Genomic DNA, 24,554 nt, shown 5'->3' with positions numbered 1-24,554 from the left:
AGAGCGCTTGCCTAGGAAGCGCAAGGCCCTGGGTTCGGTCCCCAGCTCCGGAAAAAAAAAAAAAAAATTCACGGGGCTGGAGAGATAGCTCTGCAGTTAGAAGCACTGACTGCTCTTCCAGAGGTCCTGAGTTCAATTCCCAGCAACCACATGGTGACTCACAACCCTCTGTAATGGGATCTGATGCCCTCTTCTGAATGTCTGAAGACAGTGACAGTGAACTCATATAAATAAAATAAATAAATCTTTAAAACAAATCACACCCAGTCACTAATCAAATGGCTGTTAAGGCTCTAACAATCTAAGGCTCTAAAAATCTGGGCGAGTTGGTTGGAAACAGATTAGACAGGGGGAAGTGTGCTAATAAATAGGTCTAAAACTAAGACTTAATAGTAAGCGAGGCAAACGAAGGGCAGAGAAAGAAAAGGAAAAAATGCATGGTAAACGCTGCCAGTATCTAAAGAGGAAGTGGGGAGAATCGGTTTGCTTTTAAAAAGTGAACAGCTACTGATTCATTTGAATTTGTATTAGAGTAAACATTGACATAGTCAAACAGATTATTCACAATTTAAAGGTTAGAGGAAGAGAGCAAAGTGGAGGAACACTGAGAAAATGCAAAGCCTCCTGACACCAAGAGTGCCTCACTTCTTAGTGAGCTGGGTAGGTGGGCGCTTGTCTGATTCTTTTAAACTATTAAGGTCTGACATATGAGTTAGAAAAGTATTTTTCTGTCCAAAGAAAAAGCACAAGGGTAAAATTTGTCTTTGGATGGAGGATTGTGGAAGCTGTATTTTTCTTTCATGTTTTTCAAGTATTCTACAATTTGATTAAAAGGAAAACAAAAAAACGTACTTAAAAAAAACTGAAATTTATGGAATCTAGGTTTTTTTTGTTGTTTTGTTTAGGAAAGTCAGGACAGGACTTGCCCCATTAGCGTCAACAAGATCTTTACAAGTGAAGATTTATCAATAATTAAATGCAGGGCTCAAATTAGAAATGCCTCCAAGGAGAACATTAAGGATATCAGTCACCAGAGATGAAAGCAAGCAGAAAGGATTAGCAGCTCCCTGGTTGTTGCTGATTCAGAACACAGCTAAAACACATACATACATACATACATACATACATACATACATACATACATACATATGTTCATACATACATACATACATTCATGCATGCATGCATACATGCATAATCATGAAAAAGGGCTGGAGAGAAGGCTCAGCTGTTCTTCCAGAGGACCCAAGTTCAGTTCAGCTGGCTCCCAACCACCTGCAATTCTAGCTCCAGGGAATCCATGACTCTCTTCTGGCCACCGTAAGCTTCCATATATATATGACATGTACTGAAACATGCATGAGCATAAAGAAAACTAAAATAACAAATAGTTCACAAATCCCATGTGCTGAAGTTCACACTTACAGTGAAGCTTCTGAAGACTTACTAAGGAAGCTGGAAAGATGCTTCTGGAAAGAGTGTTCACTGCACAACCATGAGGACTGGAATCTGAAAAACTAATACTCTCTCATTAAAAAGCCAGGGGTCTGCATACATGGCTGTAACCCCAGTGATGTGTGGATTGCAGACAAGAAGGTCCCTGGGGATTGCTGGGTGCCAGGCTAACTGCAGGTTCAGTAGAAACTAAGGTCCTTAGATAGGTAGGTAAAGAGATGGAGAGAGAGAGAGAGAGAGAGAGAGAGAGAGAGAGAGAGAGAGAGAGAGAGAGAGAGAGAAAGAGAGAGCAGGATACATTTGTGCACCAAACATACCACACATGAGAGGCAGGGGTGGGTGGGACTTAAAACTCAGTCCTTTTAATATGTAATGTTATAAGCCTTTAATTAGTTATTGTTTCATAGTTGATTAGAAGCATAATACGAGATGGGAACACAGATTGTTCTGGTAAGAGATAAAGAGAAAAATGTGAAACAAAGATCTACAAAAATGAAACTCAGGAATCCAAGAGCCGAGCCTTAAATATCACTGCAGACAAGCAGCCTACATGGCCACAAAGAGCTATTGGGTATTGAAAAATATATCCCAATAATTACAAATGATTGTTCAAGAAAGTTGTCTTTCAGAAGGCAGAGGAGTAAAGCTTCGACTTTAACAGATGATTTAAAATGTTAACCGCATAGGCCCTTGATAGACTTAGGCATAGTAGATGAGTTTCGTGGTTGAAAATTTCAGCCCTCAGATCAATATAGTATCTCACAAGCTTTGTTTTATGCCTGAAGTATTGAAAGATAAATGCATTCAGAATTTTTTATTTTGGGGGGAAGGGGTTTTCCCATTCAAAATCTTTTTAAATATACTAAACAAGTTTATGTCCGACATTGCTGACCTGTTCTTCACACATCGTTGCCATGGATTATGACCAGCTGTCATTTAAAACAGAAGATAAAGCCACATCTGCCATCATCACATGACTCTGCCACGGAAGACTTTCAGTGGAATTTTTTTTTCAGATTCTAAACTTTACATTATATTCATTCAGCATTCCAGCACCAAGCCACCCAAGTCCATGGCTAAGACGGCTTCCCAGTCCCTTCTTGTCTCTCTGTTATAAAATTAGGACCCTGCTCATGAGCCCTCTCTGTTCGTTCACAGGGGAACAGGGAACGAGTCTGCCAGGAGAACAGACAGTGGAGTGGACGGGTGGCAGTATGCAGAGGTGAGTTAAGAACACCAAGGATCCTGGAAATGCTACCAAGGACACAAGATAGCAGTGTGTCTCCATTTCCTTCGTATATCCGTTTTGTACAGTAGGCAGGTAAACCACAAGAGAACACTTAATAGCCTTTGTTCAAAGATCCCAAGCAATGAAGGTTAAAACCTGTGGTAGAGATCAGAAAGTAAGTGGAATAGGACTGCTGGCTTGACAACAGCACACACTTGTTTAGAAACCTGGGTTTCTTGGCTCTTTTGTGGCATTTTCTTAACAAGTATAAACTAGAGAGTTTGGAACGGTTGCTATAGGTGAAATAACTGGCCCTTAATGACATCATTTTTAAGTGATGTTGGAACATCAGTCAAGTAGATACCCACAGTCCAGCAAAATGTTGCAGGAACTCAAGTCTTGCCAAGTTTCTTTGGCGATGGGTGGATTATCCCATGCCCCCTTTTCTTCCCTTTGCTTCAGAGGCAGACAGGTGAAGTGACGCTGTGTCTTTAAGAGCCTTAAGTCTGTAAAGGAGTAATATGGTTGTGATCCAGTGCAGAAAAATGTCTATTTTAGTTCCCAAAATCTTGGGTAAACATTACATTGAAAATAATTTTAAATATTCAGTAGCACCTCAAGTCATAGAAATACATTTGTTTACGACTTTGGGCAGTCCATGATAATTAATATTCCTTTAAAAAAATGTATCCCAATATGTTTCTTTTTATTTCAAGTATTTTATTTAATATCTGAATCAAGTCACATATGTCCAAATATAGTGTAACTTAATCATTTAATATTCTCTATCTACTTATTGCTCTTAAATTTTTATTTCATATGTTTATGAGACCTGGCATCACTAGGTAAGGGCATTTTACATGAGTCTACATCGCATGGTGACCTTGCGTGTTTCAACCCCAGCAGCGTGCTATCTGAACTGCTCATGTTCAGAAAATGTTTGTGCAGGGAACAGGAGCAAGGAACAAAGAGGAATCCCACCTGTCTGGCATGGAAACCTTCATGGTGTTAATGAGTGGCCATTTTTAAGTTATTAGTCATACACACTAAGTTCAAGATTAAACAACACAAACAGGTCACCCACTCAGAGTAAAAATTATTAATATCTTGATATGCTATTATACACTTTAGGTATACTTAAAGTCACAAATACTTTTGGAGGTAGACAGAGAGAACCTGATTTGTAGCTCCTTACATAATTCATGAAATTATTGAATTTCTTTGTATGTTAGCAGATTCCATGGAAGCCCATGACATTGTAGGATGCCCTTGACCAGTATTTCTCAAAAGTACAAACCAGAGCAGGCCCAGAGGTACTGGTGATCTGGTTCAAACTTGTTTATACTGCTTATACAGGAGAGGAACTGACTAGAAAATAAAATACCATGGGAGAAAGAGCAAGAACAGAGAACCAGGAGCTTGAAGGAAGGCGGAGGGAAGAATGTTTCTGACGTATGTTGTCTGAGTCCATCCCAATCCTAATGAACCAGCATGGGTGTCAACCAGATTCCTAAGCTGACATCCACGCACTGTAGTTGGAAAAGCCCAGTGCTCCACTCTGCAAAACATAATGCAGAAATCCTGAGTCATTTAACCTGAGTCTTAACCCCTGACACAAGAGCCTTCAGGCCAAACATGAAGCTAAAATAGAAGTTATTGGCCTAAACCTCCATCTCTGTCTCCATAAAATTATAAAATGAGGCTTCAAACCCATTTTATTTTTTAGGATTCATTTACTTATGTACATAAGTACACTGTCTCTGTCTTCAGACACACCAGAGGGGGGCACCAGATCCCACTACAGATGGCTGTGAGCCTCCATGTGGTTGCTGGGAATTGAACTCAGGACCTCTGGAAGAGTCAGTGCCCTTAACTACTGAGCCATCTCTCCAGCCCCTTTAAGCCCAGTTTTTAAGGTTCTAGATCCTGCTTTCTCCAGCACATCCCCAGCAGTGACATTTCTCAAGTGTTCATGCCATTTTTCTATCCTATAGCTGTAATACAAGCTAGTATCATATCCTTACAGTTCAGACGCCCCCAAGCAAATAAAATGGACTTTGCTCTAACTAACCCCACGCTCATGTCTGCCTCTTCCTGACCCTTGACCTCCCTACTTTATGTCACAGCAAGTTTACCTTTTCGATCTCCTTTGTAAGCAATTATTTTTTTGTTTTGAGTGTATGGAAAAGTAGAGATACGTGAACCACCGTATGCATCTGGAGGTCAAAGGGCAACTTTAGGGAGGTGACTCCTCCTTCCACCATGTGGGTCCCGAGGGCTGAACCCAGGCCGCAGGGCTCGGCTTCGTCACCTTTGCCACCTGAGTGATCTCAACCCACACTGTTTGATGTCTTTATAAGCAGAGTGGCCCTGACCAAGTTCTTTAGCTTTCCTGAAACTCACTCTCTTTTAGCGATTATTGAACTCATTCCAGAATTGCTGCTGGATTTAGGAGAGAGAAATGTGCAGCAGTCGGCTAAATTTAAATTTCAGGTGGAAAATAATCTTAATATAAATATGGGCCACACAATATTTTTAAGAAGTATTTATTCTAAAATAAATGCTACTTATAGGACATTCAATTTTATTTGAGAATCCTGTGTTTTCAGTTGGTCTTACAAACCAAGTGTTGTAAGAACAATAGTAAGGTTGGCATTATACAATAAGTTCACGGCCATGAGATTCCTTTATTTGATGCACGTGTTCATCTAAACTACCCCACAACATCCACCCCTCTTAGCAAAATACATAAAGACAGATGAACTACGCAGGACTAAATAGCAATCTTCACCATGAGCGTGTGGTAATTCAACAGATACATGCAGTATGTTTTCTCTGTATCAATGAATGTTATTGTGTTTCATTCATAAGTAGACATATATGTTTATATGGATATATATATATGTGTGTGTGTTTGGTGAATATATAAATATATATATATGAGTACTACACACACACACACACACACACACACACACACACAGAGTACTTTCAAAAAGCAAATATAACAGGAGAAGCCAAAGGGATTTGGGAAAGTATTTAATACAGACTGCATTCTTCCTTTTCTTCCTTTTAGAGAGCAGATGTGAGGCTCCGGCTGAGTTTCCCAATGGGAAGGCTGTCTTGGAAAACACCACATCTGGACCCAGCCTGCTGTTTTCCTGTCACAGAGGCTACACCCTGGAAGGGCCCCCTGAGGCACACTGCACTGCAAATGGAACCTGGAGTCACCTGGCTCCCCTCTGCAAACGTGTGTGTTGACTTTAGGGGGTGTTTTAATCACATTCTGCCCCACAGCTAGTTTCATACATATCTCTGCTTGAAGGGGAAATACTGATAAATGAGATCAGTCCCGGGAAGGCCGTCTGTGGCCATCAGACCCAACTTTATGGGATATTTTAGAACTCTACTTACGATATATTATAACAGCCTGTCTACGAGTCAGCTTTTATCAGATTCCTCTGCTGATTAAATTCAAGCATTAATAGAAATTACAAATTAATGAAAGCATTTTGAAACGAAGATATTGTGAGTTCCAGTGACACGAAGAAAGGGGGAGAAAGAAAGAAGATACGGTTAAAATCTAATGTTAATATATAACATATAAATGCGGTAAATAAGGATAATTTGACCACTTGAATGAAAACCATACAAATGGAATACAGCGTGAGAAGGCTTCTGACTAGTGTGTAAAGTACTGTAGTGCGTGAACACAGCCTTCAGAATTCAGAAGAGCCCTACCTCAGCAAAACTTACTTTCCACTTAAAATCAGAACAACCGAAATAGCTTGAAGCCTGTGTCCGTATGTGTGGCATACTTTTGCTCTGAGCAAAGTCGAGCCCTAGCGACACGTCCTGTGCTTCCTTCTAAGCTGTGGAAACATCCTGTTTTTACCATCAGGCCCACAAATACAGCATGAGGTCCTGTCATTCTGTTCCTCACAGTGCAGGCCTGAAGTCAGGCTCACCCTGCACGGCCAGGTCTGATGCTTCTCTACTCCCGTCCTCCCTGAAGCATGTTCAGTAAGAGGATGGAGTTCAACAGAATTCACCATGCTGTTGACACTCATCAAATATTGAGAGACAGTGTGGCCCTTGGTTTCTTATATGCCTGATATTTAATCTTCACAAATAATTTTATGTGGGTGGAAAGCAAATCTGGGCTGATGCCTGAAGTTCTAAATCGTGAAACCCTTTGCTGGGCGTGGTGGGACTGAGTCAGGAGGGCAGGAGTTTGAGGCCAGAGTACTCCATTTTCGTCTTAAAATTTATATTATTATTGTCATTGAAGACCCATGCTCTGTAGGCCTCTACTTTGTCTTCAAAGAGATAAATTAGAGAATGAGAAGACAGCTCAGTAAACATCTGACTCATCTTTTACAGCAAATCCATGCCCTGTTCCTTTTGTGATTCCTGAGAATGCCCTCCTTTCTGAGAGAGAGTTTTACGTCAACCAGAATGTATCTATCAAGTGCAGAGAAGGCTTCCTGCTCAAAGGCAACGGCATCATCACGTGCAACCCTGACGAGACTTGGACACAGACAAACGCCAGATGTGAAAGTGAGTCAACGGGCAGAGCCCAGTGAAGTCCATGAGTATGCAAGGTTTTCCTATCTCTCCGAGTTTTTCTTTTTCTGTTAAAAAAAAAGAGTATACATTTTATTTACAGTTAATGTGTGAGAGAGAAGGGGGGAAAGGGAAGATGGAGCGGGGAGAGGAAGAGGGGTGGAGTGAGAGAGAATGGGTGTAACATAAAGCAAAAATATGGAGGTCACAGGGAAATCAGGTCCAAAGGACCCAGCTCAGATTCTCATGCATGATTTACAAGTACTTTTATTTGCTGAGTCATCATTTTTGGCCAAAGTTTTAGGGGGGTTGTTTTTGTTTTATGTTAATTAATGCTTGATTCTGTTTACGACAGTTTTTTAATATTTGAATTTGTTCAGATGTATGAGTGGTTCTGCCTGCATATATGTTTGTGTGCCATGTGCATGTTTGGTGACTGTGGAGATCACAGGAGGGCATGTCAGAGCCCCTAGAATTGGAATCATATGTAGTTGTGAGTCACCATGTAGGTGTTGGGAACTGAACCTGGGCTTGCAAGAGCCATTGTTCCCTTCCTGGGAAGTCATTTTCTATTAATTGTGCATAGTTGGATCTCTATACTATTTTAGTCATCATCTGCATTGGCATTTAATATGAGAAACAATTATGTTTGAATACTGAACATTTTAAATGAATTTTCCAGACCAAGCTAAAACCTCCCTGACTAGAAGATTAGGATTCTCTGAGTAGATTTGTCAAAATGTGCTCTACTGAGAGAAAGCAAGACACCAAGTTGAAAATACATATTTTCCTCCACATCATCAGAGCCTTCCTTCACAGTATCGTTTAATAGGTTTCAGGTACTTCCTGCAAACAAAATTACCCGGAGATGCTTCTCAGTCTTGAGCGTGTGTCAGTAGAACTTCAAGAGCTCACTGGAACATAGATAACTGGGTGCCACCCCATAGTTTCTGAGTCTGTGTGGTTTTGGATGAGGCCAGATAACATCATTTTCTAATAGTTCCTGGGTGTTGCTTATGGATATTGTTATGGTTTGACTATGGAAATGTCCCTCATCTACTTGTGGTCTGTGTGCTTGGTCCCTTGCTAGTGGCAGTATTTTTGAGAAGTGCTGGAAACTCTAGGAGGTGATACCAAGCTGGAGGAAGGTTACTGGGGGCAGAATCTTGACGGTTCCTTGTCCGTGGATATTCTCATTCTCTCATATTCTCTCTCTCTCTCTCTCTCTCTCTCTCTCTCTCTCTCTCTCTCTCTCCTGCTTGTACTGCTTGTATGCTCTATGAGGTAAAGAATCATCTCTGCCCACAACCATGGACTGAACCATATGGAACTGTGAGCCTAGATAAGCCCTTCACCGCTTAGGTCACTCTGCACACGTATTTTGTTCACAGTGACAAATAGGTGGAGGAATACTGCTGGTCCAGGAGCTGTAACTTGAGAACGGCTGCTGGCCCAGCACCATGTGAGTCCACCCATGCTACAACACTGCCTCCCGCAATCAGACTTAGCCTGCTGTGACTATCTCCTGACCTCTACTACCACCTCCTGCTTCCATTTTAAACATCTCTCTGCCAACATCACACCACTTATCTTCCTTGTTGCCTGAGCTACTCTGTCAACAGCAGTCAATAAAAGTGTTCACTGGGCCTAACCCACGTGACGCTCTCGACTCCATAAGAATATTTTGCTCAATGTATACTCCATCTTCATAACACTCGTACTTCAAATAAGGAAACAAAACACACGCACATAAAGACACTAGTGGGGTTGAATTCTAGCCTCCAGAAGTTTAACTCTGAACTTACATAAATGCCCTAGCGTCCTTTTAGTTTTAGGGTTCTCGTTTGTTAATTGTAATAATAATACTTATCTTGTGAGTTTGTTCTCTAGAATAAATCAGTTGATGTTATACCGCATCAGCAGTTTCTCTAGATGAAAAGAGATGCCCAGTAGCTCAAAGACATACACACCCATACACACGCGCACACACGCAAACACACACCAAGTTTTTTAGCTAATAGTGTGCTGCAGCATTAGAAACTATTAAACACACGCACATAGACACACATGCATGCACACACACACATACACACAGAGACAGAGACAGAGAGAGACAGAGAGAGAGACAGACAGACAGAGAGACAGAGACAGAGAGAGACAGAGAGAGAGACAGACAGACAGACAGAGAGACAGAGACAGAGAGAGACAGAGAGAGAGACAGACAGACAGAGAGACAGAGACAGAGAGACAGACAGACAGACAGAGAGACAGAGACAGAGACATAGAGACAGACAGAGAGACAGAGACAGAGACAGAGACAGAGAGAGAACACGTCTGAAAACTCCATACTCTGCTTTTAGGATTTGCTCCTAGACACTTAGAAATCTACCACTACCCAAAGGGAGAGAAGCGAGCATCCTTCAGATTTCTCTCTGGCCTTCTAGTCTAGTTTAAGCCACCTGCCCAGAGGGCATCAGGCCAAGTGGCCTCATTCTGCCCACGCATCCGCACCTTGGTTCTTGGCTCCCTGGCGCTTACCATTCAGGCCACTGGAAGCAAGAGCAGAGAGAGACGTGTGCTTGTTACAAATGCTCTTTCCATGCATGCCTGACAGTCAGTATTCTAGAGTGGATCACAGGTTGCCTTGGAGAGGAGCCGTTTCCATGATTGTTAATCCTCCAGCCTCTTTTACATTTTCTATCGGACAGGAAGTCTTCGGATTAAAACCGCGTATCCTTCCTTTGCCTGGGCAGCGACCTTCCACATCCTGCCTACCTGCTTCTCATATTAATTCCTGCAAACGGGTGCTTTAAAATGTAAAGCTCAGTGCAGGCTCACAAGTCAGAAACCCCAGAAATGTGTGTTAAAAAATACCAGATGATTCCCATGTAAGTGACCGGAAATCCATGCTTTGATTACCAGAGTGCTATAAGCCAAGCTTGAGTTTCCTGTGATCTTTCTACAGGCGGTTGCCTGGATTTTAGAAACCTTCCAGCTCTGGTCCATCAGCACTCTCTAGCCTAGTACAAATGCCGCTTTCACTGTGGCTCATACTTTGACAACTCTAAGCGCAGTCACATTTACCTCGACGTTTTCATGGCATCTCATCTTACTACACAGCTCACAGGAAGTTTATTACATCATGTGTCCAACTTTCCTTATTAGTGTTTATGTCTTCTCAGGCTCTGATACACAGGCACTTCCTCTGCGCTGTTGGGCTACCTTGTCTAACCTCAGTGTGATGGTTTTTGGTTTTTAGTATTATATTTTATTTCATCATGTTTGGTTGTTGTTTCTCAGAATTCTTTTCTCTTTTTTTCCCCATCTTTATTAAATTGGGTATTTCTTATTTACATTTCAAATGTTATTCCTTTTCTCGGTTTCCATGCCAACATCCCCCTAATCCCTCCCCCTCCCCTTCTATATGGGTGTTCCCCTCCCCACCATCCCCCCATTACTGCCCTCCCCCCAACAATCTAGTTCACTGTGGGTTCAGTCTTGGCAGGACCAAGGGCTTCCGCTTCCACTGGTGCTCTTACTATTCATTGCTACCTATGAGGTTGGAGCCCAGGGTCAGTCCATGTATAGTCTTTAGGTAATGGCTTAGTCCCTGGAAGCTCTGGTTGCTTGGCATTGTTGTGCATATGGGGTCTCGAACTCCTTCAAGCTCTTCGAGTTCTTTCTCTGATTCCTTCAATGGGGGACCCGTTCTCAGTTCAGTGGTTTGCTGCTGGCATTCGCCTCTGTATTTGCTGTATTCTGGCTGTGTCTCTCAGGAGAGATCTACATCTGGCTCCTGTTAGCCTGCACTTCTTTGCTTCAGAAAGGGAATGGTTCTGGAGGGGAGAGGAGGTGGGGAGGAACTGGGAGGAGTAGAGGGAGGGGAAACTGTAGTCAGGATATAGTTTATGAGAAATAATGTTTTCAGTAAAAAGAAAGAAAAGAAAAAAAAGAAAATGTAAAAACATCAGACAAACTTCTTTTCTCCTCTACCAAATCTGGCTAACACTGTGACAAACAAATGGCCTTCAGTAAGGCAGTTCATGAGGTCTGACCACCTGCTACATTTGCACTAACTAGGTACCCAGCAGAACCTGGAGTTCAGCCCTGTGGTCAAAGCACCCCACAATTATCTTGAGATGTCTTATAAAAATCTTCAAAGCAAAAGCAGCTATAATAATCTCGATTTTAAATATACAGTACATATAGCTTTGAAGAAAAAAAAAAGGGGAGGAAGGACGGTTACTCAATCTAACACAGATCCCCAGAGACACTTTGCAGCATCAAAAAGGGGTCTTGAATTTTATGAAACGTAGCCACCAGCTAGTACCAGCATCCATTCATATTCTAAACCCACATTGAGCACTCACTGGGTTGAAGGCCCTGGTTTTGGCAGTAACAACGTTTCATAATCCACGATCATTAATTACTCTGAAATGGTAGGCTATCACGCTTTATCCCCTGTACTAATTTGATAAACATTTTATTTCTACCTTTCTGGCAGCCACCTCATTGGCAAGGTCAGAGAGCTCACTCTTGTTCTGGGCTGCCCGTCCTTGGGTTTTAGACATTTGAATCCCAGGCCAGGGACCCGGTTATCTTGTCACCTAATTTGACTAAAGCTGCAGATTATTTTCTCAGTTCCTAGCATTCTAGACATGTTACACAGGTAGAAAATAGCTCGTGTATGTGGTTTCTCTATGCTCTTTAACCTGATTCAGTCTTCATGGTAACGCTGTGTTCTGTCTGGGTGAGCTGGAAGGGCTTGATTGTTATCCGTGTCTTCCTATAGAAATCTCCTGTGGTCCTCCAACTCATGTGGAAAACGCAATTGCTCGAGGTGTGCATTACCAATATGGGGACATGGTCACCTTCTCCTGTTACAGTGGCTACATGCTAGAAGGTTCCCTCAGGAGTGTATGCCTAGAAAATGGAACATGGACACCACCTCCTATCTGCAGAGGTAAGGGGAAATTTGAATAATCATTTCCCAGTGAGGTTGAAGGGAGATGTGGACCTCCAACGATTAGTACACACACCCCTTTGATTTTGCTTGACTTTAAATTTGTCTTAGCCACTGTGTCGTTTTCTATAACTTGCTAATTTACATTTTTTGAAAACATGTACATTTCTTCAAAATGGAAAAAAGTAATAGGTCTCCAAGTACGGTGCTCTAGAGCTTGTATTTTCCTGACAACATCTGAATGTTCCTTTGAAATCACAGTTGCTTTATTCATTCTAAAAGTATTTGCAAAAAAAAACAAGAATTGTGACACTGAGCGTGCAGTCTAAAATGGCCAAATTCAGAGTCATGGAATGCAGCATTGGTTCAGGGGCTGAGGGAAAAGGGAATATAAAGTGTCTGTTAGTTAAGATGAACGCAGTCTGAAGATCTAATGCATTCCTAAAGTTAACAATATTGTGTTGTAGTTTTGAAATTTGCAGGGAGAGATGAAAGGGGGAGGGGGAGGGAGGGAAGAAAGAAAGAAAAGGGGAAGAGGGAAGAGGGGAAAAACAACCGGTAATTACTTGTGCTAACAAATGGTAATTAGCTTGACTATGCATGTCTTATAATCCATGTATAAAACAATCAAGTTCTAAGTTGTCAATACGGTTTGCCTTTGATCATTTCGCCTCCATAGAGATGAGGGCAGCGTGACGGTAACAGCCAACAACGTGTGCCTCTCCTCATATGTTGAAATTCTTTCTTAGTGTCCAATTGAATTTTTCTTCCATAAAGCCTGAGTCATTTGTGAGTTGTGAATGAGCCCCGTTCTTCAGTATCAGCTCTCCAGAATTCCCTGGAATCATGAATCACCTTGTTCTCTTTCCAGCTGTCTGCCGGTTCCCATGTCAGAATGAAGGGGTCTGCCAACGACCAAACGCTTGCTCCTGCCCAGACGGTTGGATGGGACGACTTTGTGAAGAGCGTGAGTCTGGCCTTGAGCATTGCTCTGAGCCCCTTTTATTTGCTGAGAAGCTGCAGGCTTAGGAGAGACAGTTCCTGGGAATTGCCTTCGCTGTCCCAAGGAACTGATCGCCTCAAACCCTTGCAGCGGACCAGCATGCACAGGTCTAACACATCAGCGGGCTGCAGAAAATTCATCTATAGTATCTATCTATCCCTGAAAGTGCAGTTGCCTCATCTAGTGTCTCACGAGCCTCTTGGCGCCCAGCAACTGAGTCTTCTTAGGAGGGGGCTTTGTGAGTGTCACAGTCCTCTCTCCCCTTATCTCAGGTCAGTGCTATCTGGCCACAGTCTTTGCTACAGTTGGAATAATTGTGCATATCACAGGGCACTGCGCCTTTCGGAAAACATGGGAGTCCACCATGACGCTTAGTCATGAGAAAGCCACTCCTAATTAAGAAAATAGGGAAAGTCACAAATCCTAATCTATATGATGTTTAGTAAATGAGCAGAATTTTCATGCTTAAACTACGCTTGGTTTATCAAAGGTGTATAAATAGCTCCCTTTTTTTTTTCATTTTATTATTTGTGCCCACGCATGTGCCAAGGCAGAGGACAACTTTCAGGAGTTAGTTCTCTCCTTTCACCAAGGGTCCTGGGGATCAAACTCAGTCATCAGGTCTGCTTAGCAAGTGCATTTACCTGTGGAGCTGTCTGGATGGCCCTCAGTGAATTCTTTTAAATGATTTTACAGACTAACGTGTGTTAACTCAATGTCTTGATGTATAAGGATACAGCTGCGTGTGTGGAGAGGCCCTGCTGAGTCCCTGATGTGACAGGAGTCAGGTTACACCTCTTGGGCTCTTTCCCTGCTGAACTCAAGGCCGACTCTAAAACTTATTCAATGTGACTTTTTCACCCTTTTTTTTAAAAGGAAAATGAGTAATGGCTGTGATTAAGTCATCAAATCAAGGGTTTTCACAATGGCTAATATTTTTTTAAAGCTGCCACAGTTTTTCCTTCTCCCTCCTCATTCCTTTTCATGTGGGGCTGGCTCCCAGGCTTCAGTGAGATAAATACTTAGGGTCCCACGATTCTGGGATACCCAAGTCACAGGCCAGGATAAGCCAGCTTAATTTGCTGAGCATTTACCTGCCCTTCTGCACAAAACAGAGGTGAGATCGCATACTTTAATTTGCATAGAAGCACCTTGGAGCGGCCTTAAGATGTAGAATCTGGTTCAGTCGACCAAAGATGGGACAACGTGAGAGTCCGCCCTTCTAACCAGTTCCTAGTTCATGCAAGGCAACGACTTCACATGCTCCACATCAGTCCTTGGCTCCTAGGAAAAAGAAGACATCGTCATATCACTACTAAAATATTGCAAGCAAGAGCCTATGGTACCTCCCAGCCAACTCCCATTCTCTCACGTGCAGTTCAAGAAGAAAGTCTGAGGCTGCACTTCACACAGTTCTCAAAAGGAATTTGAAATGGTGATCAATGGAGTTTGTGCTGCTTATGTTACAAAGACCGGAAGCAAAGCAGTCAGCAAACAGTGAGGACAGAGTGTCCTCCAGGAAAGAGTGCCTTTGGCCTCAGTGGTTACATCTGAGTCAGGATCTCCACCCTGATGTGCTTTCCCAGTGACACTCATTAATAAGCAGAGTGATACAGGGAGATCCTCTAGGGGGCCATTGTCTAGTTTCTCCTCCAGCAAAATGGATTGTGAACATTTGAGCCGATCTGAACATGAGTATCACGGTCAATGCTTTTCAACCCAGTTTTAATGTTTTTTTTTTATTCTATTTTGTTCTGTTCTTTTAGCAATATGCATACTCCCCTGTTTGAATGGTGGGCGCTGTGTGGCCCCTTATCGGTGTGACTGCCCCGCAGGCTGGACTGGATCCCGCTGTCATACAGGTAAGCTTCCTCCCACGGTTTGTGTTCGTGATTTAGTTTCATGAAACCATACGAGAGACAGATGGGTTGAACTTGGACTGAGCGGTGGTGTCACAACGGAAGGGTCCCAGCCAGCCACTCTGAGGCCATTTATCAGTGCTAAACTGGATCACCACCAAAAACTGCTTTTCAGGAAATTGCACTTAAAGAATGCCATCTACATTGGCACCTCATCTTGATCCTTCCAGAACAATGTCTCTCACACCCTACTGAATCCTACCAGCTGGTAAATGACCTCTTCTTTGGATCCTATCCAGCCGTTACTAGTTAATTCTCAGCTCCATTTCCAGGCCAACAGTCATGAATGATCACTGGATGATCATTCAAAGGCATGGAGCGTGCAGACTTATAGTACAGACTGTTGTGTTAACTGATTCGCAGTCACGGCTGACGGAAGCCTTGAAGGAAACACAGGGGGCGTGGCTTGTAAAGATGGACAGGATCGAATCCGGAAACGTGCGCGCAGCAGCTTCAAGGCGCTGGTCTGTTCCAGGAGAGCACAAGAGCCCTGGAGGGTTTTAGGCAGGAACAGTACTCAGTGATGGATCAGGGCTGGAAAGATGGCTCGGTGGTTAAGAGCATCAGCTGCTCTTCCAGAAGACCAGGGTTCAATTTCCAACACCACGTGTCAATTCACAACTGAGAAATGAAAATCAAAAACACGGTGGCTCTGTGAGAAGCTGGAAAAGGAGGATCGGCGCGACTTGGTGACAGATCTGACGGGAGGGGGCTTGGGAGAGAGGGAGGTGGTGCCACTCTTTCTAGTCTGACCTCAGGAAATGAAACCAACACCACATACTGAGCTAGAGGAGCCAGGATAAACAGGCTGCTGTCTAGGCAAGGAGTGGAACCTGAGGAGTCTGGAACACAGTAGCGCAGCAGTCCAAAAGGCATGATAGTTTGGACACCCAGCAAATACAGCTAGATTGAAGACAAATTTGTGCATCACGAAGGAAGAGCGTGTACCGGAGAGAAAATGGCACCGTGCGGAAGCTACTTGGCATGAGTGACCGGGTGGACGTGAGTAGGATGGAGGGAGCGGTTGAGGAGTGAGAACATTTGCTAGTGTTGACTTCCGTCAGGGGTCTCCTCGCACCGTGCTCCTGAGAGTAAGTTGTGTTTTCTTACCCCGCAAACGGAAACTGCGGGGAGTCGGATTGAGATGTTCTGGTTTTACTTTTGTTGGGTTTTATCCTGATCTCATTGTGTGTGTGTGTGTGTGTGTGTGTGTGTGTGTGTGTGTGTGTGTGTGTGTGTGTGTGTGTGTATTCTCATTTTCTGATTAAATTATAAATAAGTATATCCTGCTGGCCCATTCTTACTCTTCCCTGGCAAGAGCGTCCTTCAGGGGGAAAGCTTGGCATTTATTTCTTCATGCTCCTCTTCATCCCTGGTCCTAATTCCTGGTACCTGCCTAGCGGAGAGGTCGCCGTATTTTATAAAGCGTGGGCTTTTCTTGCAGGAAAGGTCCTGCCTTGCTGTGTTAAAGTAAAACTCATAGCCAGCCCTCCCTCGATGGCTATCTGATATTCTTCCTGTAAGGACTTACCTGACCGGTTGAGCTTGTGGGTAATAGACTTTCATCAATGTTTAGACTTAACAGACAGGCTTGTGCACACGATGTAGGCTTGTGAAAAAGATGCCTGTATACTAGATCTTTGGACATTTTTTCAGGATTTCATCTGTGACTAATTTTAATTCTAATTATGGTTCTCTAATTCTAATTGATGCTGATATTTATAATAAATGTGTATATATTAATTTAAAAGAGCATGACAAGCGTCCCCTGGCCACACAGGAAAGACTATTGGACGCATGTTTTATGTTAGGAGTGTTTTGCCTTCTCATATGTCTCTGCACCACTTGCATGTCTGGTGCCCAGAATCCTCTGGAACTGGAGTTACAGATAGCTGTGAACCACCATGTGGGTGCTGAAAGAACCACCATGTGGGTGCTGAAAGATCCCATGCAGAGAGACCCTTACTCAAGTCTTGGGAAATCGAGGACCCCAGACACAGAGAGACCATTTTGGATGTAATAAGCAAAGGCGAGGTTTATTACGGAGACCTATTACAGAGATCTCTGGGCCGACACATATCCCACGAAGGAGACAGCGAGAGGCTGGGAGAAAGAGCATTTAAAGGCAGAGGCTGTGAGCCCAGGGGTTGGGGGGTGTCAAAGGGGAAGGCACCACAAGTTACAGGATTGTTTTATGGCTCCAGGAGATAAGGGGACGCCAGAAGGTTTTATGGCCCCCTGGTTCCTGGAACAGAGCTACTAAATCAGGAGAAGGGTAGGGTCTTCAGGTCCTCATTATTTTTAAAAGTTTGTCAAAATTGATGAAGCATCTGTATTTGAAACACCTCTGGTTAGGCTTGGACTGCCAGGTTTCCTGGAATGCTCTCTGCAGGACTCAATGGCTGAAAAGCACAAGTAGGGGCTTAAATAAACATCACAGGGGCAGAACAAAGAACAGTTACTCACACCGGGTGATAAGCAAAGTAGTTCTCTTGCATTCTTTTTCTTTATCTTTATGGCCTGTTATTCCTGGCAGCAGGGCTTACTCTTTTAATTTTATATTTTTAAACCTTAAATTCGTATAATTTTTTTTCAGGTGCTAGGAATCAAACCCAGGTTTTCTGGAGGAGTAGCCAGCGCTCTTAACCACTGAGCCATCTCTCCAACCTTATGTTGTCCTGGGCACTCTGTATGACAGACTTATTCTCCTGTAAACTGCTGTCTGACTTAGTCAATCTAGATTTTATTGCCGGCTCCCTCCAGAAGAGCCATAAATTAACTGAGTATATAAAACACTTAGATCAGACCTAAGTGCCAGATCTGTTGCACACAGAATAATAATGCACACAGTAAAATATTTTAAAAGACAGAACCCAGTGGGCTTGGCATGCTTAATAAAGCTGACCTTAGTGTGGTGAAACTTAACATAGGGATTTGATGTGAAACTCCCCTGACCCATCCCCTAACCCCACCCTGAATAGCTCAGTGGGGGTGGGGTATGATGCCACGTACGGATGTAAAATGTGTGAGGAATGACCAGTGGTAGATCAGGGGGAAGAGCAAGTCCTACCCTGTGGGCGTCTGCGACCTCTTTAGAATGTCTAAGCGTTGATTAAGTGAATGAATGCATGTATTTCTTTCATCACAGCTACTTGTCAGTCTCCCTGCTTAAATGGCGGGAAATGCGTAAGACCAAACCGATGCCATTGTCTCTCATCCTGGACAGGACACGATTGCTCCAGGTAAGACAGCCTATTACAAAGACTGAGCCGAAACTCTTGGACCATTTCCGGAGTGGGAGGATGGAATTCAAGAGGCAGAAGGTATCTCTAGTTGGAGCGTAAACTTCGTTAATCACAGGCTAACTAGATAGTCTCTCTAAACCTTCGCTAAACCCAAGGCTAGAAATAATCAAGTCAGGATTGAAGAAGAAGACAAGATCTCAAAAATAAACAGAACTGAGCGGCCTTCATCAGCACATATCCTAAAACTAGAAAAATAAGCGTGCGAACACACGTGCACACACACACACACTTTAAATAAATACTAAAAGTCAGTAAAGATTTACACAAATGATAAAAGTAATATTCTTGAACAGAAAGTACAAAATAAACACTGTAGTTTATTGAAAACGTCCTAGCAAGATCCCATATGACAGTGCATACCTTTAACCCCAGCATCCAGAGGTAAACAGGAAGGTCTCTGTGAGTTCTAGACCAGCTATAGCTGTAGAATAAAACTCTGTCTTATAGAAAAAACAAAGGAAAGAAAGAAAGGGGGGGGAAGGAAGGAAGGAAGGAAGGAAGGAAGGAAGGAAGGGAGGGAAGGAGGAAGGAAGGGAGGGAGGGAGGGAGGGAGAGAAAGTATCCCAGCCAATGTTTGAGGGATATAATTACAATAAAACTATTGAAGTTGAAAAAATGTTTAGTGATATTTTAATGTGTCCAAGCATCTTCCTTCTCCCCAGAAATGACCGTCTTCCTAGAACATATTGTTGCAGATGTGTATACTGGACTAAGATTATTGTCCCCTTTTCCACGAGCACCCCCAAAGTTTCCCCCACCTCTGTTCATCTTTCCTCTTGAACCTATAATTTCCTTACGTTTTCTTTTGTTTTCTTTCTTCAGGAAAAGGAGAAGCGGGCTTTAACCCCATACCCCACCACCTCTCCCAAAGCAGGATCATCTCCTTCCAGTAGCTCCTGGAACTCACACCAAGAAAGACCAACACGGTGCTGGGGCTTGTTTTGTTTTATAAGCTTGAGGTTGACGTTTTAATTTTTGTGATCTATTTTGTTATTTTTTTTGTGACGTCCTTTCTTACATGTTTGCATTGTTTAAATATGCTTGCATTTTCTATATAAAAGTTATATTAGACGGACACTGCTCCATCCTCACCAGATGTACATACTCCACTGTCTGCTGGGAAAACCCCTGGATTTCGTTTTTATTCAGTTACTTAAAGATGACTTTCCATTAAAATATATTTTGCTACTAAATAAGGTTTTTGCTGGGTAGTGCCATTTTTCCAAGGTGGCTATTGAACAAAGAAAAGAACTCATGAACTTCCTTCGTAATCCTCTGGCATCATACATGAGCCCATGTGGGGCACTGAACAGTTATGGTAAAGGAGGCCCTTCCTTTAGTCCTGTCTTGTTTGTTCAGTGTGTGACTGTAAAGGTTTTCTTTCTTCATTAAAGAAAAGTGAGTCAGACTTAGTGTCCCCAGCAAAGAAGTCTGTCCTGGTGTTGAGGGTGACTTGGAGGATCCTTTTCCTATTTGGAAAGCTGTAGGCATGGGAGTGGGTGCAGAATGACCATGATTTATAAGGAAATGTACTCTAGAAAGTTCTCAGAGCTGGCTCTGGCTTTCCTGGAAAGAAGAAAGAAAAAAAGAAAGGAACAAACAAAGAAAGAAGAAAGAGGGGCTGGAGAGATGGCTCAGTGGTTCGGAGCACTGACTGCTCTACCAAGGGTCCTGAGTTCAAATCCCAGCAACCACATGGTGGCTCACAACCATCTGTAATGGGATCTGATGCCCTCTTCTGTGTGTGTGTGAAGACAGCTACAGTGTACTTACAGATAATAAGTAAATAAGTAAACAAATAAATAAGTAAATCTTTTTAAAAAAAAGAAGAAAGAGGGAGGGAGAGAAGGAGGGAGGGAGCTAGGAAGGAAGGAAGAAAAAGAGAGAAAGATAAAAAAAAAGGAAGAAGGGAAGCAGAGAGGCGGGGGAAGGGAGGGCTATGTGCCCAGGAGACGGTCAAGCTGCCCCACCGTTTCTGACGTCATCTACTGTCATCGTTTTACCTATTTCAGAATAAAGACTTTCCAGACTTCAGGAAAATAAAGCCAAACCCAAGATTTCATTTTAATACAGGAAATACGTAATCATATCGGCTCCAACCTCTGGGAGAACTTCTCCCACAGGCACAGGGCACACTGGAGCACTGCAGGGAGATGCAGGACAGACAGGAAGGACCTTGCCCTTCCTTTGGTCTCATAGCCATTGGCTTGTTCTCCTGACAACCTTCCCACTTCTCATCCATATGCCTGTCATTCAGTTTGTCTGCCGCTTTCTTCCCATGTTTATCATTCTTTTACTTTGAATGGATTAAAAGGTTTATAATTCCAAAATAAGACAAATTAGATGTGTTATGCAAGATTTTCTTCTTCTTCTTCTTCTTCTTCTTCTTCTTCTTCTTCTTCTTCTTCTTCTTCTTCTTCTTCTTCTTCTTCTTCTTCTTCTTTTTTCTTTTTTTCGGAGCTGGGCCTTGCGCTTGCTAGGCAAGCGCTCTACCACTAAGCTAAATCCCCAACCCCGTTATGCAAGATTTTAAGGAAGCACATAAGTGAGGGGTTTTTTTTCAGTTTTTCGGGTGGGGATATATGATTTTTGTGAGTGTGTGTGTGTGAGTGTGTGTGTGTGTGTGTCTGTGTGTGTGATGGTGTGTGATAGGGTGTGTGTGTGATGGTTTGTGTGTGTGTGTGATGGGTGTGTGTGTGTGTGTGTGTGTGTGTGCGCACTCGAACTTCACTTTCCCCCTTGTTTGAGACAAGGTCTCTCATTTACTATCACACACAGCAGGCTCACTGGACTGCAAGTTTCTAGGAACTCTGTCTCTGTTTCTATGATCTCTCGGTAGGAGCCGTGCAGTTGCAGACATGTGCTCATACTTGTAGCCCACAGTCCTCCAAGCAGAACACTGACCATCTTTATCAGGCCAGCTGTGCCTGCTTACAGAGGACCACCAGGAATGGACTTGTGGTCATAACTGTTCCCTTGGAGAAGGAGGTGACAGGGAAGGTCCCTGGACCCCGACCTGAGACAAAGCTGAGTGAAAACCAAAGCATGCTTGAGGGAAAAGCAGCTCGCCATGGCACAGTCTTTATCAGTGACCGGTATGAACACAGACAACATCTAACAACAGGAACCCTCAAGTGTGCTATCTCAATGTCTGCAGAATATTATGCAGCCTTCAAAAATAATACAATGCCATGGAAACTGTCAGATGCAGAAAGCTGTGGAGTGACAGGGGTTGAAAATCAGGATACAGAACGTTCTAGACCAGGGTGTAAATCAGTGGAAGACTCAGTGCTTATGTGGCAGGAGACCCTGCGTTTAAACCCAACCATCTCTCCTTTCAAGCTTCCATGCTCAGAAGCCTGAGAAAATCTACTTTTTTAAAAAATAAGAAGGAAAATACTACAAATCATCCATGTGTATTGTTGTCAAGGTAAAACGTGACATGGCTTAGTAGTTAAGAGCACTTCCTGCTCTTGTTGTTGCAGAGAACCAGGTTCAGTTCTCAACACCCACATCGGTGCTTCCCAGCCACTCCTTTGAGTCTCCATAGGATTGAATACCTTCTAGGCCCTTCAGACAATTATACTAATAGGCTAGACAAACACAACTAAAAATATCAAACTACCTTTTCAAATGTAAGCAAGATACATGCGGTCCTACGCAGCTATGGGTCAGATAATGTTAAGCCCCCGTGGCTTCTCTGCACAGGGCTAACCATGTCTGAAGGAGAAAGAAGCAACAGCGCACAGCACAGTGAAGTTTTCTATTTGTTCTTTGGAAGACAGGACAGGCCCCGGGGTGTCATCACAATACAGAGATGAGCACGACATTATTACTATGATTTAAGTCAAGTTTCTTTTTAATGAGACAATGAGGAATTGCTGGAATATCCTACTGACTCATAGGAGGATGTGACTTCAACCCTCAAGTCCCCATAATCGAGGCAGGTTTTAGCGTTATGACTATAAAGCGAATATTAAGGGATTGCAATCTGGAAATAGAAACAAGAAAAAAATCACTTAAGAGTAAGACCACATCCTAAATCATAGTTTCGTCTCTATATAATTAGATTTCATATTACTTCTCTTTCATCGTTCATTTCCAAATTCTGTAGATTTCTTTCACTAATGGCACAGATTAAAAACCCTTATTATTAAAATTAGGATTGCTCAAAAGTTCACGGAGAGCAGTTCAGAAGAGTGTAAGGATGAATAACTGACCTAACCAGTTATTAAAATGTAATTAAGCTTTGAGTAATTCAATTTGTACCCACTATAGAGAGACAGCTTGGTATGTATGGAGTAAAATGAATAACCTAGAGACACTGACATTAGGTGACAGAAAAGGCTTTCACATATAGCTTGGACCCTCTGAGAGATGGATCAAGACAGGATTGGACAAGTGAGGAATGTATTAGGGGATGCTTATGAGACAGTAGATGATGAGAACTAGAAGAAACAAGGAGTTACCGGGCTGTGTTAGTCACACACTGTTACTATGACAAAATGTCTGAAGTAATCACCTTAATAAAAGAAAAGGTTTGTTTTGGCCCATATGTCAGTCCAAAATTGCCTAGTCTTGTTTCTTTGGGCCTGTTACCACAGGACATCAGGGCAGGAGGAACGTGCTGGAGAAGGAAGCCTGTTTACCTCATGGGAAACAAAGACGCAGACAGGCATGGGACGGGGTCCCAAAAGTCATCTCAAGAGCAATGTCAGTGGCTTATATAATTTAAAAGAGCAAAGACTTGGCTCTGGGGTTATATGGGATTAAATATTAAAAGCCATTAAACATTTTATAAACGTATTAGCAAGACTGTTAATGTCATGGAAAAAAATCAGGGTTCCATGATGTGAATTGAAAATAGAATATAAAGTGTGTTTCCTGTGGTTCTCAGTTGTCTAAAATATGTACATACAAAGCACGTGGAGATCTGCCAAATTCTGCTAATAATTACTTTCTGTAGGACAGGGAAGTGTGGGTCAATTTTACATCTTCATTCAATTCTCCCCTTTATATCTCACTTGTTTTCAATGAAGATGCATCACTGTTAGTGCCAGCTGTGGTGGGACAGGCCTGCAAATCCCAGCCCTCAGCAGGCTAAGGTGGGAGGATCCCAAGCATGGGGCCATCCTGTGCTATATGACAAGTGCCAAGCCCAACTGAGATAGAACGAAAGCCTATCTCAACATCAAAAACTAAAATCCACATCATATTTACGTTTGTAAAAACACTTCCCCTTTCATAACAAGTGATGATCTCCAAAAAAAAAACTAATTGAAATAAAATCTCGGCATAAATGCATAAGTACGTATATGACCGATTCATCACATGCGTAGGCAGAGACCATATACGTGCAAAACCTGCCTCCATTTAGTTTTGTTTAAACACACCTTCAGAAACAACTGGAGAAGAATTAAGATCAAGAAGACTATTAGTTCAATATGATGTTGGATAGCCTGGTAGGGCACAGCTGTGTGCATAAGAGGATACTGCCTGGCGATTAAAGTAAGGTATTTATAACGAAGCATTAAAAACACCCCCAGTTGTTATCCTTGTGTACTATATATCCTCCAGGTAAAGTGTTCTGTAAGAGGTAGGTATTTATACTATGCTAAATTTTCCAGCCGAGTCCTGCTACAATCACTTTCTGAGGCTTCCTTTAGCAACTAATATAACAAGGAGCCTTGGAAGATGGCTACTGAGGTACTCTCCTCCCGGATGACTTTAAGGCAATGACATCAACCTCCTTTTCCTAAGCTTAGATGAGTCAATTCCAGGGAACCTGGGCCCAGTGCCTGGGTCTGTATGAAATGAAACCTGAACTAACAAGCAGTCCTGACCATGACCATGAAGAGCAATGAGGCAACTGCAAGGGCCACAGGGCTGCAGGGACACAATGTCAAATGTTCTCAACTGCAGAACTCAGCAGCCAAAGCCGCTTGAGACACGTGCCACTCTGGGATCAATGTCTCTGAATACTTCAGGTTTTTAAACAGAGTGAAGCCACAGACACAGGTACCCCCAAGAGACAGGCTGCGGATGATGGACCAACTGGAAGGCTGCTGGTCCCCCTCTTCTGAGGAACTGTGGATTCTGAAATGTTTACCAAGTG

The 24,554-nt window shown here is 42.8% G+C and overlaps 1 protein-coding gene and 1 long non-coding RNA gene across 3 annotated transcripts in view; one reads left to right on the top strand and one right to left on the bottom strand.

The window, feature by feature from the left end:
- Svep1 (sushi, von Willebrand factor type A, EGF and pentraxin domain containing 1) overlaps positions 1 to 19,637 on the top strand; it is a 176,912-nt gene extending 157,275 nt beyond the window's left edge. The window contains 8 exon segments of the mRNA NM_001419684.1: positions 2,614 to 2,677; positions 5,760 to 5,933; positions 7,067 to 7,243; positions 12,042 to 12,212; positions 13,084 to 13,179; positions 14,982 to 15,077; positions 18,283 to 18,376; positions 19,262 to 19,637. Coding sequence (NP_001406613.1) covers positions 2,614 to 2,677; positions 5,760 to 5,933; positions 7,067 to 7,243; positions 12,042 to 12,212; positions 13,084 to 13,179; positions 14,982 to 15,077; positions 18,283 to 18,376; positions 19,262 to 19,283 — 894 coding nt within the window. The 3' untranslated portion in view covers positions 19,284 to 19,637.
- Positions 5,707 to 15,543, bottom strand: LOC102546532 (uncharacterized). Of its 2 annotated transcripts, none has more exons than XR_015620900.1 (3): positions 15,337 to 15,543; positions 14,310 to 14,499; positions 5,707 to 7,317 (listed from the first exon to the last, which is right to left on the bottom strand). It is a non-coding gene; the product is annotated as an uncharacterized LOC102546532 (long non-coding RNA). The 2 variants fall into 2 exon arrangements; XR_015620899.1 differs by having other exon boundaries at positions 6,930 to 7,317; positions 14,367 to 14,499; positions 15,337 to 15,493.
- Positions 19,638 to 24,554: the final 4,917 nt, after the last annotated feature.

The sequence above is a fragment of the Rattus norvegicus genome, chromosome 5 (genome assembly GCF_021556685.1).
Source record: "Rattus norvegicus strain SHRSP/BbbUtx chromosome 5, alternate assembly SHRSP_T2T, whole genome shotgun sequence".
Taxonomy (NCBI): Eukaryota; Metazoa; Chordata; class Mammalia; order Rodentia; family Muridae; genus Rattus; species Rattus norvegicus.
The sequence above is the reverse complement of the archived record's forward strand: the minus strand, read 5'-3'. Positions and strand labels throughout refer to the sequence as shown.